Source organism: Pogona vitticeps, chromosome 1, assembly GCF_051106095.1.
Source record: "Pogona vitticeps strain Pit_001003342236 chromosome 1, PviZW2.1, whole genome shotgun sequence".
In the NCBI taxonomy this organism is placed as follows: domain Eukaryota; kingdom Metazoa; phylum Chordata; class Lepidosauria; order Squamata; family Agamidae; genus Pogona; species Pogona vitticeps.
In genome coordinates, this window is record NC_135783.1 from 351,726,943 (window position 1) to 351,744,049 (window position 17,107).

At 50.6% G+C, this 17,107-nt stretch overlaps 1 protein-coding gene across 2 annotated transcripts in view; it reads right to left on the bottom strand.

The window, feature by feature from the left end:
* Nucleotides 1–13,045, bottom strand: part of SAMD4A (sterile alpha motif domain containing 4A) — a 124,632-nt gene extending 111,587 nt beyond the window's left edge. Inside the window, exon 1 of one of the 2 annotated variants that reach the window (XM_078384061.1) lies at nucleotides 12,201–13,045. In XM_078384061.1, coding sequence (XP_078240187.1) covers nucleotides 12,201–12,396 — 196 coding nt within the window. In that variant the 5' untranslated portion in view covers nucleotides 12,397–13,045. The remainder of the gene's footprint in view (nucleotides 1–12,200) is intronic. The other variant, XM_078384066.1, reaches the window with a different exon arrangement.
* Between the last annotated feature and the right edge of the window lie 4,062 nt (nucleotides 13,046–17,107).

Here is a 17,107-nt window from a genome sequence, read left to right on the forward strand (position 1 = left end):
GTCACACGGGGACTTTTCACCACTCTACGCTTTAGGTAGCGCACAGCAGTCGAAGTCAGCATCTTCTTTCTTCCACGACCAGGTAGCATTTCAACAGTGCCCTTTGCCTTGAATTTGCGAATGATGCTTCCTATGGCGTCTCTTGGTATGTTTAACTTCTTTGCAATCTTCTTATAGCCATTGCCCTTCCTGTGAAGACAAATCACCTCTTCTCTTGTCTTCCTGGACCATTCTCTTGACTTCACCATGTTTGTAACCACACCAGTAAATGTCTAGAAGGAGCTGAGTATCACAGTCATTTTAAAGCTGCCTAATTGGTGCTTATTATGCTTGATTGGTGCTCGGTGACATCCACAGGTGTTTTCAATACCTGATCGAAAACACCTGAATGAACCTCTCTTTTTCAGAGTGGTAGTCTTTAAGGGGTTGAATAATTGTGGCAATGAAGAAACCACAAAAGAAACATTTACTACTGTATTACATAAACAATTGATGTTATTTTAGTTGCATTTGGTTCTTTAAAACGTCCTTGTAGGATTTCATTCTGAATACAATTCCAAATGTACACTATAGTCCCTAAACCCCTTTACAGCATTGGGGGTTGAATAATTTTGAACACAACTGTATTTTTACAACAGTAAATACTTTTTTTTAAACTGTCGTATTCATGTCTGGAGCTTGCGGGATGCAAACTCCACACCTTCTGTAAGTCTGATACAAACGCCATTTTGCAACCCAACAGAGTTGGTGGTAAAAAGGAGGCAAAGCCACACGTAATTCCCCAAAACGAAAGGTCCGGAAAGTTACCCATTTGGAATACAACTCCTAGAATCCCTCAGCAGAAGCTCAACATGTAAGCATATTAAAAACTTCTCTCCGTGCCCTCCCCTTCCCAAAGGGAAGGGAACTGGTCAAAATGGTTTGATTCTTATTATTGCGGCTGGCTGATCTCTTGCCAAGGAGTACAGAGTGTGCGCGCGCACACACCCGACATGCTTTGCTTTATCAGGCAAAGTGCAAAGACTTGGCCCACAGAAGCTCACCTTAAAATATAATTGTGGGTCCTTAAGGCGCCATGCGGTTTTGTCGTGTTTCGTTTCTTTGGCATTTGCCTGATCTGCTTGCACTGCCTCACACGGCAACCTCTTCGAAAAATACCCTTCGTTGATGACATCTCTCGGGCTCAGGAAAGTTTGGCTTGGGTTTTCTAAGCTGGAGTGATGCACCAAATCATCTCTGCTGATGGAGGAGCTTTACCAGCGCAGGAAAGTGCTCTGCAAAGGTTAACCAGCCTCGTGGACCAGAGAAAACTAGCCGTTGCACTGACCAAGCCCCTTCTCCCCAGGGCCGTGGAGGTAAAAACAGACCTTCTTGCATCTCACTCTACCGTTGGGGGTTGAGAACGGCTTCTGAGCGGCTGGAAGCGCTCGCACAAAGCAAGGGGACCTTGCCCACCCTTTTTTCTGAGCCCTGGGGGAGAGACTCTGAGGAGAACGGGCTATTCTTCCCACTCCCCGTCCAACTCTGGAGGGCGGCTGGAAGGGAAGGAGGAATCTCCTTGGCCTCTTCCGGTCTTTCTCCCCAAACACAAGGCACAAAATGTGACACACTTTCCTTCAACGGCTGGCTGATTCCAAGCGCTTCCAAAGCCTTGCACCATGCTGACTGGGGATTATGGGAGCTATAATCCAATACAGGCTGGCTGGCTTAGTAGTTTAGGTCTCTGGTTGTGGGCCCAGAGGTTGGGAGTTCGATTCCCCCACTGGGCCTCCTGGGAGTAGAGCCAGCCTGGGTAGCCTTGGGCAAGCTGCACAGTCCCAGGGCTCCCCCTAGAGGAAGGGAAGGATAATGCACTTCTGAGTATTCTCTACCTGGAAAGGGTCAGCATAAGCACAAATTGATTTGACCACACATAATGAATATTATTGATCCAACACATCCCAAAGGCACCGATAGACAGAGGATTCCACTGCATCCATAAAAAAACAGACGTCGTATTAAAATCTCCTGCAACACCTGTTGACAGCAGCTTTTGTGGGTTACAGCCCATTTTAAACACTTGTGTCATCATCCTACTCCTATACGTCATCGTGTCCATTTTTTTTTTTTGGCATACATACAGAGAAAGAAGGCAGTACTGGGGCTGAAAATTATTGCAAACCAAGGACAGGAATCCCGGCATTAAAAGAGACAGAAGCACTACCATGCAGAGGGGGTGTGATCCGTAACCTCAGAAAGCAAAAACAAAACAACAACAACAACAACAACAACAATGTACAGGAACCCACAAACAAGGGAGAAGCGCGGCTTCTCCAGACTGAGCCGGCCTCTCCTCAACCCGCAATACAGTTGCATCGTACATCTTTAAAAAAACATTAACTCATGCCTAGAATGGTGCTTGACCCTTTACACGGTTTGCATGCTTACTCAGGAGTAGGTCTACCCACTCAATAGGATGTAAACACACCCGCCTCGAGAAGTCCCAGGTCAAGCGAGATCCGATCCATGTTCTGCCCAGCCTGTTACTCCAGAAAGCCATCAACGCTCACTTTGGAGCTTCATGTTTGGGACTACAACTCCCAGAATCCCCAGTCAGCATACAAAGGAGAAGCGGCCAGGCTGCACTGCCTGAGTCTTCCGGGGAGTTTTCTTAACCTAATTATTATTATTAGTTTTATTTTAATGAATTTAATTGCCGGAGACCCGGAGATTTTGACGTTTTATGCAGCGTAAAGGGGCTTTTTAGACATCATGCGCAATGCGGTTTCCCATATGAGTGGCATCAGGAATCCCCGCCACCATCCCAGCAGGGCTCCAGGGCCACCAGGCCAACCAGTAAGCCATCCTAGCCCTGAATGGGATGCCAGTTAGGTTCTCTCTCCCTCCCCCCCCCCCCGGAAATTTCTGTGCCGTCTTCCAGGCCCTGCCGGAGGAGTCAAATGGCATCAGCAACAGCTGCCAGAAAAATCTGCAGGCTCGGTGCTGCTGTCGTATACACTGGATGAACACCCTACATTCTTTCCTCTGAGGAAACACTGGCCTCTCTGTTTGGGATCCTGTCACAGCCAGAGGCCTCGGTCTTCTGGCTCCTGCAAAAGGGGGCTGAACCCGCACGTTTGCAGCACCCATCCTGCTCCAGCCTTTACAAGCCATGTGCAAACTTCAAGGCATAAAACACTTCATCCATAAACAGCATCCTTGTGACTCCCTTGCTTTTAAAAGGGAAGGGGGAAACAGAAAACGGAGGGAGAATCGAAGAATAGAGGGTGGTTTTTTTCCGCCGATGACGTTGGACCAAAACGTCTACGCAGACTGCGCAGTCCTAAAGGAGCGCCGGAAGAATCTGTTCAAGAACTCTTATAGTCAGGGTAAAGACAATCTCTAAACACCACCCCGGATCTCACACATCTGGGTCTGCATGTCACCAACAGCGCCTATGATTGGGTCAGGATTAAATACGGCCAGAACACCGCGGTGGAGACCACCATAACAGTCAGAAATGAATTCCCTTGGGATTTAACAGACTTGAACAAAAGTTGTGTTTCTGCGCCTCCCAAGACTTTGCTTTAAGAAGAACACGTCGTGAGACGGATCTGCACAATGATGCAGCTTACAGTCCATCTCTGGAAAATGAGCAAGGTGTGCCTTTTAAATAGCTATAAAGGTACGTGGGTTGGGAAAAGGGGAGAAAGCACCTGCCAATGAATGGGAGGTTGGCAAACATTAGCTAAATGCGTAAACAAGCATGCCCACTAAGGGAAATGAATGTATATATAATATGTATCTGTGCAGAAATCTCCATGTGGGGAAAAATAATAAAACACCAAGTGTCATAACCTGATATGAGACAAACAGGCAAAATACAGTGGTGCCTCGCATAGCGAGCAGCCCGTTTAATGACGAATCCACATAGTGATGCGGATTTAGCAATCGCAAAAGCGATCACATTGCAACGTTTTAAATGGGCGAAAATCGCATTGCGATGATCGGTAAGCGTTTTGCTTACCGATCTTCGCATTGCGATGTTTCCCCAACAGCTGATCGGCGGTTCCAAAATGTATATATAATATGTATCTATGCAGAAATCTCCATGTGGGGGAAAAATAATAAAACACCAAGTGTCATAACCTGATATGAAGCAAACATAGGCAAAATATACAGATATCATTAGAAAAAAATACACTGTATATCACTGAACATATTTAACCTACAAACTTTCATTGATTTGGATTCCTGCCTTGTGCAGGCGGGTTGAACTCAATGGCCTTAAAGGCCCCTTCCAATTCCATTATTCTGCAATTTGGTGATTATTCCTAACAAGCAATCCCACAGCTTTTTATTTTTGAATGGGGCGAAGAACGCCAGGAACTGTGGGTGAAAGAAACAGAATGCGGTCACAGTGCTATGAAAGTTGTTATACAGCAATCGCTGTAGTTTGCAGATATTGCCTTAGAATATTAACCGTCTCTTACCTACCACTCCCAAATCATGGATATAGGATTCATTCTACGATTTATATTTTTATATCACTTTGTTTTTATTTATGTAAAACTGTGTATATTTTAAATTGTTTTTCTCTTGTATGTTGTGAGCCGCCCAGAGTAGACTATGTCTAGATGGGCGGCATATAAATGCAATAAATAAAATAAATAAATAAATTTTCACCTTTAAAAACAAAAATACAGAAGCAGTTTGAAAATCCTAACTTCGGAGGAATAGCAATGCCTGCAAAACTCTCTAGTGCCTTTGTTGACGGAGGATTCTGGGGATTTCAGATGGAAGAACGACCTCCCCCAAATTTTGCCTTCTTGGTTCATTCTCTAAACACCAGTGTTCTAAGAATCCAAGCCGGGTCTTGGACAAAACGACATGAGATCAAGTCACCCCGTCTTCCAAAAAAAAAAACCAACAACCCCACAATCAAACCTTCTGTCAGCCTGGGTGTGAGGGCAGACCTTTCTTTGTCCCACATGGCTGTGTATCCTGAGGAAACTCCAGGAAAGGCGTAGGAAGCGACTCCTCCCGGATCAGGGCAAGCCTTCCAAATCAAACATGAAACCAGTGCTCCGACGCACGCACGGACTACTCCGAACCAGAGCAAACAGTCCTGCAAACATGTTCACCAAGAGATTACCAGCCTCTCCAAAACATTTACATTCTGCGAGAGAACAGCTCCTTTCCTGGGCTTGGCCACTTCTTGCAAATCACCAGGAACATCCACTCTAACAAAGGCCAGGAGAGGGAAGCATTAATAATTTGCAAAACGTAGAAAAGAAGACTCAACAGAGAGCTAAAGAGCGGGGGACTTCCAATAACCACACAATGAGAAGAGACATTTGTAATCATCATCAATTCTCACTTCTAAAGAAGACTCTGACATGTATTTCCCTTCCCTTCCTCTAGGGGCGCTCTGGGACGGTGCAGCTGGCCCAAGGCCACCCAGGCTGGCTCTTTTTCCAGGAGGTACAGGTGGGGAATTGAACTCCCAACCTCTGGCTCCACAGCCAGTTACCCAGAATAAAAACAAGGGGGAGAAAAACACCACTCAGGGTCTTTTCTGTAGCTCAGCAAAGTCATCTTGGATTGAAACTCCAGTAATCTCCCAGTGATCTTGTCTCCTGAGGGATTCTACGAGCCGTAGTAGGGAAAAAAAGTAACTTCCCCCCCCCCAAACTCTGCCCCTTTCTAGCTTTTGAAAGGAAGAATGTTTCTTTCTTTCTGCCCCTAAAGAGAAAAGTTTGACGGATGTGTCTAAACTGACACCTCTTTAGCAGAAATACAGGAGGACCTACCTCCTTCTCCAGTCCAGGCTTAACTGAATACAGCTGCCTATAGTCAACTTGGAGAACTTCTGACATGGTTGAGGTTGTGCCTTAGAACTGTAGACGAGTGAAGCTGGAAGGGGCCTACAAAGGCCATCCAGTCCAACCCCCTGCTCAACGCAGGAATACCATCAAAGCAGATCTGCCGGGTGATGATCCAAGTATTTCTTGAAGGCCTCCACTGTTGGAGCACTCACCAACTCCCGAGGTAACTGGTTCCACTGTCGTACTGCTCTAACAGTTAGGAAGTTTTTCCTGAGATTCCGCCGAAACCTGGCTTCTTGTAGCCCATGGTTGCGTGTCCTGCACTCTGGGATGATCGAGAATAGATCCTGCCCCTCCTCTGGATGACAGCCTTTCAAATATTTGAAAAGTGCTATCCTATCACCCCTCCGTCTTCTTTTCTCAAGGCTAAACAGGACCAATTCTTTCAGCCTTTCCTCCTAAGGCTTGGCTTCCAGCCCCCTGATCATCCTCGTCACCCTCCTCTGAACTTGGTTCCAATTTGTCAGCATCCTTCTTGAAGCGTGGTGTCCAGAACTGGACCCAAGACTCAAGGTGAGGCTGGATAGAGGGCCTTGTGCCAGGTCTGTCTGGGAATTCAGCGAAAACTGGGACAGAAGGGTAGAATCGTGGACATGTCAAGGGAACGGTCCCCACCACCACCACCACCCCACCCTTGGGACGAAGCCAGAGAGGAGAATTTCCAGGCAGGCTTCAATACAGTGGGGTCTTGACTTGAGAACTTAATCCGTATTGGAAGGCGGTTCTCAAGTCAAAAAGTTCTCAGGTCAAATCTGCATTTCCCATAGGAATGCATTGAAAACCATTTGATCCGTATCTGCTCTTTTCCGTCCATAGAAACTAATGGGAAGCCGCTATTCCGCCTTCGACCACTAGAGGGGAATATTTTGTTTCTTTTTTTCTTAGGTCAAGAAAGGTTCAGGGAAGGCAGGGAAAATACAGTCCAGGCAGTTCAGTACCAGGCAGTCCGAAGACTGTCTCCCAATCCACTCTCTAAACGCTGCGAGGAGTGAGGAAGCAGACAGGCACCCTTTTCACTGGCCAACAGTTAACTGAAAGTTCACTTTTTGCACTTTCCCTGCCTCCCACGTGGGTTTTTTCCAGTTTTTTACAGTTCGTAACTCAAATCTAAGTACTTAAGTCAAGTCAATATTTTCCTATGAGAGTGGTTCTTAAGTCAAAATGTTCTTAACTCAAGCCGTACTTAAGTCAAGACCCCACTGTACCGACATGTCTCTCTTCAGGAATTGACTGCCCGGACAAAAGGCACCAGGAAGGGTTGCTTTCTCATGGATCCAGCCAGCAAAACACGCTCGTCTCCCCCGCCCCCAGATCCTCCCTTCCACCTCTCCAGACAGTTTCCTGTCTACCCAAGCTCTTCCCTATACGCTTAGGATTTTGTTTGCTGCTGAGCGTGTTCAGTCCTCGATCTTCCATTGCGAATGTTATTCCCCCAGCCTTTCCCCTCTCTTCTTTATTTCTCCGACCCTGGAGGGTCCCTCAGGAGCATATTCGTACCTCTGACTTCTCTCTGAACAGCCTTGTTTTGACAAAATGTATAATAATCATCATGGGCCATCAAAGCCAATTCTGACTCATGGTGACCCTATTTCAGGGTTTTCCAGGCAGAAAATACTGAGACGTGGTCTCCCACTCCCTTCGTCTTAGGACACCTAAAGATCGTGCAGCTGGCCCAAGGCCACACAGGCTGACTCTTCGGGGACGCACAGCGAGGAACTGAACTCCCAGCTTCTAGCTCTGCAGCCAGATACCTAACTCAGATACAGTGGTGCCTAGCAAGACAAATGCCTCGCGGGACAAAAAACTCCCAAGACGAATGGTTTTGGCAATGGGGTTGATGACTCGCAAGATGAATGTTCCTATCGCCGTGCTTCGCAGGATGAATGTTTTCCGTTTTTTCTTCCTGCCTCATGTTTGCTGATTTTTAAATGTTTTTCTAGGATGCTTAAAAAGTTAAAGTTTTTTTGATTGAAATTTTTTGAAATCATCTGCACAATATGTATGGCTTTAAAGAGCAGTTAATAAACCCTTTGTAAACCAAATTTGACTTTGTTCTGATTTTTTTTGCCCATAGGAACACATTAATTAGATTTCAATGCATTCCTATAGGAAAACGCGTTTCGCAAGATGAATTTTTCTCAAGACGACATTAACTGCGGAATGAATTAAATCCGTCTTGCGAGGCACCACTTTACTTAGCTCAGATGCCACTGAGCTATCTAGCCATCTTATACTGTAATAATCATGTGCTATCAAATACATTCTGACTTACGGTCACCTTTCTCCGAGTTTTCCAGGTAGAGAAGACTCAGAAGTGTATTACCCTTTCCTTCCTCTAGGGACAGCCTGGGACTGTGTGCAGCTGGCCCAAGGCTACCCAGGCTGGCATTTTTTTCTGGGATGCACAGCGAGGAATCAAAGTCCCAACCTCTGGCTCTGCAGCCAGATACTTAAACCACTGGGATATCCCGCTAGCTCTTTGGATTCCACAGACAAAAGAGTTTAGAACCCAAGTTAGAGTACAGAACACTGTGCTTTCCAACAGCTTCACATTATTTATTACATTTATATGCCACCTTTCTATCCAAAGTGGCTTACAAACATTTAAGAGAACAAAAACGGGTGTATGCATGCATCGCAAAGAAAAAAATTATAATGAAACTATATAAACCAGACCTACCATAACAAGCATTAAAATTACAGAATGCCAGTTACACCGTCAGTGAGGAACCTGAACACTCCATACAAATCAGGAATTTAAAGTGAAACAATCCTGTGCCGTCATGTCATTCTGACTTACAGCAGGGCAAACCTTTTCAGAGTTTTCTAGGCAGAGAACACTCAGAAGTGCCTTTCCCCTTCCTTTCCTCTAGGGGGAGCCCTGGGACTGTGTGCAGCTGGCCCAAGGCTACCCAGGCTGGCACTACTCCCAGGAGGCCCAGTGGGGGAATCGAACTCCCAACCTCTGGCTCTGTAGCCAGAGATCTCAACCACTGACTTACTCAACCAGTGAGGAATTTAAAAGGCCAGGTAAAAAAACAAAGGTCCACCCCATCATCGTACTCTTTAACTGAACATCATTATAGGCTGTTTTCCCTTATTCTGATGACAGCTTCCCTCCCGCACCCCCCCATCTCCCCCATTTTGCCCAGGAGGGTCCCCTGATTGATGCCGAAGCCACCTGGGGTATTTGCCTATTCAGCATTATTCAAAAGAAGTTTGTTAGAACTGTCCCGCCGTGAGTTTCCCTAGCTGAGTGAAGATTTGAACTCAGATCTCTAGTCTTACACTTCGCCTGCTATACCACCCTAGCGTTTCTGTAATCATTAAGTAAAAGCAAACGTGTGCTGCTAATATATACCGCCCCATAGCACTTAATGCACTCTCTAGAGGGGTTTACAAGTTAATTATGCAGGCTACACATTGCCTTCCTTCCCAGCAAGCTGGGTACTCAATTTATCCATCTTGGACGGATGGAAGGCTGAGTGAACCTTGAGCCGGCTAGCTGGGATTAAACCTGAGTCATGAGCAGAGTTTTGGCTGCAGTACTGCAGTTTAACCACTGCAGCCATGAGGCTCCTACAACAACATAGGAAGGCAGGTTAGCATGACAATCACTTTATTTTAGGTGAGATTAACAGATTGAGTTTATCAACAGTGCTCATCTAACAAGTTTACGATGGTTGAACCATTTTGTGTCACCCCGATTCATTGCTAGATTCCGTCGACTGTTGACTTTAATGGGATTCATGATATTTATTTTAAAAAAAAGATCACTTTCTTTAACAAAACACTCAATGCTATACGAACAGTATGCAAATCCTATTGTCATTGCGATGTGCCGTCAAGTCAGCCACCGCAAAAGGGCTTTCAAGATAGCGCGAGATGTTTAAGCTGTGTTTTTACCAGTTCCACACACCCAGGGAGCTTTCACGGCTGAGCTGAAATTCGAACCCGGTCCTCCTGAATCCTAGTATCTCACTCTGTCCACTATACCACACCTGTCCAAATACATGCATGTATAATAAACAATATTATGTTAAAGGTATACCTTTAAAAGGTCAAGTATACAGAAATGTCTTGGCTTGGCACAGAAAAAGTAATACAAGTGACTCAGCTCCATGGTCATTCGTGGTACCCGGAGGCTCTGTTTTCAAGACTCAATGTGTTTCGGTTACATGGAAATATCTGGTATCCGTGAAATTCTGCTGCCGTGGTCTCCCCAAGCTTTCAAGTGACACCTACCAACCTGTCAAGCTGTACATAAGACTGGTGTGTTTAAGCATCTGTGCCACACAGCTTATGTATTTCTCCCGGGCAACTCTCAAGCCCACCTCAAGTAATATGAGGCTCATTATACTGGTCTGATTTACAGGGGTGTTTTTATTTTAATTTAAAAAAAAAACCCAGTGTAGGCTTAATAAAGCTGGCTGGACAGCTCTGTAAGTTAGGTTATTGACTGTGGAACCAGAGGTCAGGAGTTCAATCCGCCACTGTGCTTCCAGGGAGAAGAGCCAGCCTGTGTAGCCTTGGGCAAGCTGCATAGTCCCGGAAGGAAGGAATGGGAAACCACTTCTACTACTCCTTATTCAGAAAACCTTGAAAAGGATCACCCTAAGTCAGAATTGAATATGGAATATGGAAGTGAGAGCTGGACCATAAAGAAGGCTGAACGCCGAAGAATGGATGCTTTTGAACTGTGGTGCTGGAGGAGACTCTTGAGGATCCCCTGAACTGCAAGGAGAACAAACCTATCCGTTCTGAAGGAAATCAACCCTGAGTGCTCACTGGAAAGACAGATCCTGAAGCTGAGGCTCCAATCCTTTGGCCATCTCATGAGAGGAGACTCCCTGGAAAAGACCCTGATGTTGGGAAAGTGTGAAGGCAAGAGGAGAAGGGGACGACCGAGGACGAGATGGCTGGACAGTGTCACCGAAGTGACCGACATGAATTTGACACAACTCCGGGAGGCAGTGGAAGACAGGAGGCCGGCCTGTCGTGCTCTGGTCCATGGGGTCACAAAGAGTTGGACACAATTTAACAACTACACAAAAGTCAGAAATGACTCAACGGTACATGATAATTATTAATATAAGTTGACAGCCACTTGTAAGGTACTACATAAACACCCAGCCTTATTAATCATCTTTTACCACCAGAAATGGATCGCTCATTATGCATCATCTCTGTACAATTATTTTTTTAAAACATCATCCATATGCATCAGCCATAAACACCCTGGTGCTTCGGAGACCAGGCGCTTTGAGTTCTTCCTGTTCCCTTTAGAGGTGAGGTACCTATGACCATCCCGATCTTGCTGGGCTCGAACTCCCATCTGTTGCAGACCTCATGGTCATCGGTACAGGACGATGGTAGTTGGAGTAGTACAACAACAGCTGAAGAACAACAGGTTGACCGCCCGGCTGCCATACATGCCTGAGAATATCTTCACGGTCACTATCACCTGACAGCTGAAGAAAGTCATTGCCTTATTCCTACTATAAACCCAGTAAAACCTGCTTTTAAAAATGTAGATATATTTAGTCAGTAACGTCCAGCATTTCCAAGCACACTTTCAAAACCAGGCACAAGAACAGAAGCTCAATTTCGGGGGGGGGGACCCCTCTTTCCACCGAGAAGGCTCATGAAAGAATGGCTTTCTTCAAAGGAGCAAAAGGTAGGTGACGGACAGACGGTCGAATGAATTTGTATTAGGGGTGAGTGCCAGCCTGCCCCTCTTCCCCCCCCCCACTGCCACCAGCAAGGTGGGGGGGGGAGAATGATCCGAGAACCCGCCTGAGAGAACACTGGGGTTTCTCCGCATGCCGCTGAACCGCCAAACAAGTCACGCTGCTCAAACGAAGCCTAGGAAACCCAGACTCTACGTGACCTGATTACTTATTTAACAGGAAGTTGCAGGGGAGAGAGAGAGAGAAAAAATTAAATTTACAGCCGTTCAGGACACTCAACTTAAACCACCATGGCAATACTTGGGGGGGGGGCAGCGATGAGAGAATGGGTAGGCGGAAGAGAGAGTGCATGAAAACAGAATGGAAATCAGTGGTTTCCAGCTGTTTGGTTCATTTTTTGGGGAGGGAGGGAGGCCATTTCCATGGGGGGAGAACCCACAGAGCCACCTTTTTGAAACAGGAGCACCAAGAACCTTCCTTTATAGTCATGCGAGAGAGAACACCAGCGCCTTGGAAATGGGTCGGATCCGTCAAGGAGGAGCAGGGGGAAAGGGAAGGGGAAGGGGGGGGTGCAGAGAGAGGGAGAGAGAGGCGCCGCGTGGGAAGACGGAAAAGGCCGAGCCAGCAGGAGAGGCCAACTTACCAGGGCTGTTGGCTTCATTTTCCAGAACGTGCAGTTCTGCGCAGTCGGCCAAGGAATGCTCGAGGCAGAGCTGGAGGAAGCGGGCTTGACTCCGGTTCACCCGCTTCAGCAGAGAGAGCAGGGCCACTGTCTGCTCGCACTCGTTCCAGCCTTTGAACCAACCTGCCAGGACGCCCACCTGGTCTCGAAACATCATGGTTGGCCTGAGTGCGGGACAGACCAGGAGAAAGACCCAAGCCTATAATAGATGCTTTCTTCAAGGTTGGGGGGGAGGAAAAAAAGTTTAAAAAATAATAATAAAAGATTCCTTCTCCAGGACGTCTTTCACCCGATCCTCCACCACTCCTCCTTCTTCTTCCTCCTCCAGCTGACTTTTGCAACTGTTTGCTGCGATTGGAGAACAGAACGCACAACTCTTGAGGTTTCTGTGCGTGTCTTGTTTTTTTGTGTGTCTTTTTTTAACACACTTGCCCTCCTTCGGAATTCCTCCCCAAAAGGATGAGGAGGGTGGCCGCAAGACCCTAACGCGTGGCGGTGTGTAGACAGACTTCTAGAGAGCCGGATTCCTCATGAAGGGACGGCGTCCACGCATGAAGACGTGCGAGGGGGGGGACGTATATCGGATCGCCTTTCCTTCCTTCCTTCCTCCGCTACCCCCTCGCTCTTTCCTCGCCTCCCCTACCAAGAGTCTGGTTATTTTAGCCCGGCGGTCTCCGGCTCCTCGGTCCTTCTTCGGGCGGGCGGGCGCGTTCTGGATCACCCACCAGCGCCCGCCACCGCAAGCAGCATTCCTCACTAAGGCAGCAGGCGGTGGTGGAGGGGGGGGTTGTGAGAACCCTTCACAACTGTAGGAGGGGAGAGAGAGAGAGAGAGAGAGAAGGTAGTGTGGGTTTGCTTGCTTGCTTTTTTTTTTCCTGCAGTGATGATAACGATGACACAGTTTGCACACTATGATTCAGCAGGGTGTAGAGAACTCCGCTTCCTAATATGACAGCGTGAAATCTGGGAGCATGGATTCCTGCGGAGGGGGGGGGGACACACAAGTTGGGTTTTGGATTTTTTTTTTTTAAGAGGGGGACGAGAGGGGGAAAAAATGCAGATCACGGGCTTGCTGATCCCTCTGCATCTCTCTTGGTTTCTCTGTGCAACCCCCCCCTCTGAAAAATACCAGGCTAGGGAGAGGTGGGGGGCAGGCAGGAAGAGCCTGAAAATGCAGCACACCCACGGGGGGGGGGGGTGGATGATGATTGAGAAGCGTGGGCTTTGCTGGGCACCCAGAGAGGAGGCGGGAAAGGGTCCTTTTTCTATTCAGCAAAAAGAGGGAGAGCCTCGATGGCTGGGTAATCCCCCCCCCCAAAATGCACACACATGCCAAGCATACCTGCTTCCCCCATCCTCAGGATACCTGGATTGGGGGGGGCGCTGGACTGGGGAGGGGCTGGGAGAGTGACAGGGCTGAACTCAGCCCTTCCTGGACTGGAGGGGGGAAATGGGGAAGGGGTTTGAGGGGAGCACTGATGGGGAGGGGTGGGTCTGCGGGGGGGGGGAGAGAGACCCCTGGCACTGCAGCTCCGGGCAGCGCCCGCAAACCGGCTCGAAGCTGCTGCGGGCGCCTCCGGGCTCGTCCTTGCCCGCAAACGGGAGGGCTGCGGCTCCCGCAACGGGAAAAGCCCCCCCGCTGCCCCCCCAATCGAGCAGCCCCCCCGGAGTCACACTAGCCGCCGCCGACTCCCCCCTCCGGCTCCTCGGTTGGATCCTGGCCCCGAGTCGGTCGGTCGGTCGGAGCCAGCCCGGCCCGGGCGGTGGCAGCTGCCGGGTGGCAAAAAATAACCTCTTCCCGGGCCGTCCTGTCCCGTCCCGGGGCTTGGAGGAGGAGGAGGAGGAGAGTCCGGCCAAGGACTCTCCCCCCCCCGGAAAAGAAAATCCCACTACGGAGGGAAAGAGCCCCTTAATGATCAAGCCCCCCCATCACCTGCGGGGGGGGCAGAAGAGGGGCTGAATCCCCCTCCCGTCCTTCTCCAGCCGCCGCCCCCACCCACACCCCCGACGGCAGCAGGCGGCGTCTGCCCGGGATCCTCGCTCCCATCCCCGACCCCCCGGAGTCGCTTTTGCCGCCGCAGGGGGGGGGGAGGGAGACCTTCGGGATCCCCGGGGGGACTCCTCCCCCCCCCGCGGAAGGGGCCACAGGATCGGGCGCAACCGGCGGCGCAGCTCCCGACGGGCACCCCACCTGTCTTCCACCCGCCCCCTTGGCGCCCGGGGACCCTTCCCTCCGCCCCCCCCGGAATCCCCCCTCTCCTTCGGGCCCCACCTGCTCGCCTTCCCGGCCGGCGCGGCTGCCCGGCTTCTCACTGCCGGAGACCAGGACGCGACGGCGGCGGCGGCGGCGGCGACGGGGCGGGCGGCGAGGGAGGAGGAGGCGAGGCAGGCGAAGAAGCCGGCGCCTGGCGGTGCCCGGCTCGGGCCATGGCGAACCGGCAGAGGCGGCGGCGGCGGCCGGAGGAGCTGCCGCCTGGGGTCCGGTCGCGCCGTCGGCGGGAGAGCCCCCGCTCCGGCTGCTGCCGCCCTCCGCTCCTCTCCGCTCCGCCTCTCCGGCGCGACTGAGCGCGGCCGGGGCTCCCCCCACCCTCACCCCCACCCCCGGGCTCCTCATTAGCATAGCCCATGACGTCATGGGCCGCCCTCCCTCCCCCCCGCCCGCTCCGGAAGAACCCGCGCACGCGCGCGCCCGGCTTGGGAGGGGGGGAGGAAGGCCCGGGAGGGGCTCGGCCCGGGAGACCTCCAGCCGGGGAGACCTCGCGCCGCGCCCCCGGGTTGTGCCCCCCCCCCCGCGCGCGCTTCCACTCGTCGCCCCCCCCGGCGGTTGCGCAGGAGAAGACGCGCCCCACCAGCAAGGGAAGCGGCCGCCCGGCCTTAACTGGCCTGCCTACAGGTGGGGGAGGTGGAGGGATCGGGCCCCCGCGGCTGCTCCGCAGTCATCGCCCCGCCCCATCCAAAAAAAGTGGGGTTTGGAGAAGCATGGCCCCCCTATACTTTTTTTTAAAAAACCCTCTTTCCCCCCTCCTCTTCCCTTTCAGTCGCTCCTTTGCAACAAACTTGGGGGTGGGGGGGTGGGGGAGGCGCGGGCACGCGCTTTGACATTTTTACAGTATTTTTATTTCTATTTTTATTATTTGCGCGTGTGGCGGGTCCTTCCCAGGCGCACCGGAGAGCAGCCCGCCCGCCTTCCCTTCCCTCCCCCGCCGCCCACGCTGCTGCATTGCAGCCCGCACGGGCGACAGGTGGGGAAGGATGCGCGCAGGGGGCCGCGCAAGCCCCGCGCGGGGCGCTCCCTCCAAGCCAACGCGCAACTATCTCTCTTTCCTCCCCCCCACATCATCCCCGGTGTTTCGCCTTGCATCGCAGTTTGCGCCGCCGCCCCGGACCGTCTGCACTGGAGGGGGGCGCGCAGACTTTCCCACGGATGCGTTCGGTTGCGCGCCAGAGCAAAGAGGCGCCTGGCAACCGGGGGTGGGGGTGGGGGTGGGTGGATTCTCCCGCAGCTACTAATAAATATTTGCCCGGACAAAAATAAGTACCTAAAGATCGGGGGGGGGGGTTGAATCTGGGCGCCAGGGGCATAATCTCTTTGCCAGATGCCACCTCTGCACGCCAGGACAACATCTGGAGAAGACCATGCACCCAGGGCAACATCTGGGGGAAAATAAGCACAATGGAACATCTGGGTGAGCCGATGCATTGGGGGCAACATCTGGAGGAGACACCCTTGATCCAGCTCCCGTGCAAAGAAATGTCACAGAGACTTGTAACGGATGCAGTGACAGGCAAGGACTTCGCCTGGGTCAGAATCTCCAGTCGGCCGTAGAACCAGGATGGCCGCTCCTTAAATATCTCCCGAAAACCTTATTAGGGTGGCTGTGAGTCAGTTCGGACATGATCTGCAGAAACAGCCCATCATGTACACCGTGTGGGACGCTGCTTTGCGGTGCTGAACGTCCCAACGGGTGGTCAACCTACGACCTGCCAGATGTGTGGCCGGGAGGACGGTGGTCATCATCCTGCACTGCTGAGCCCAGGGCTGATGGGCCTTGCAGTCCAACCATATCAAGGGGAGGCACACAGACCCCTTGACCATGATTGATTTTTTTTTTTAAATAAAAGCAGTTTCTGGGCCTTTCCTGTGGTCGAAAACATGGGGGACTTGGGCTGAATCCAACCCACGTTCTCTCTGGTCCAACACTCTGTTCCAGTAGCGGCTAACAACATTCCCTGCCACCGATATTTGGGAAGAGGTCACCTCTGAGAGCAACCGGTAATACAGAGCCCATCCTGACTAGTCGCTGTTGATGTCTCTTTACACACACGTGCCCGGGCAGCCATCGAGTGAGCAACGTTGTGAGTGTAACTGCCCTGTACGAGATGTTCCACACCTCTCAATGCTACTCCATCTTCAGCCATGTAAAAAGCAGAAATCTCCCCACTGCCAGCAAAGAGCTTCCACTTGTGAAAAGTGAAAACTCCTTTGCAGAAGTTATGGTGAGAGGAGAGCTATGCGTGCAACACAGCACTGCTTGTAGGATGATGGCGGGGAGAAGATTTCAGCCCATGATCAATCTCCGGCCTCCAAATTTTGCAGCTACTGCTGCATCTTGTGGTGGTGAGTTCCACAGTCTTCTCTGCTGTGTAAAGGAGAAGATCTTCTCTCCCCTCGTCCCCGCCCTGAATCTTTCATTTTTCCACTTTGTTCAGTGACCTGGGTTGTGTACACTATGTGCACGCATGACTGGGACGGCCAGATGGTAAACTTTGAAATGCAAGAAGTATAGACAAAGACCATTATTAGAAAAGAGCTGTAGAATGATGACAGAGTCCGCCTTGAATTGGGGAGCTGGCTGAGCTAAGAAATG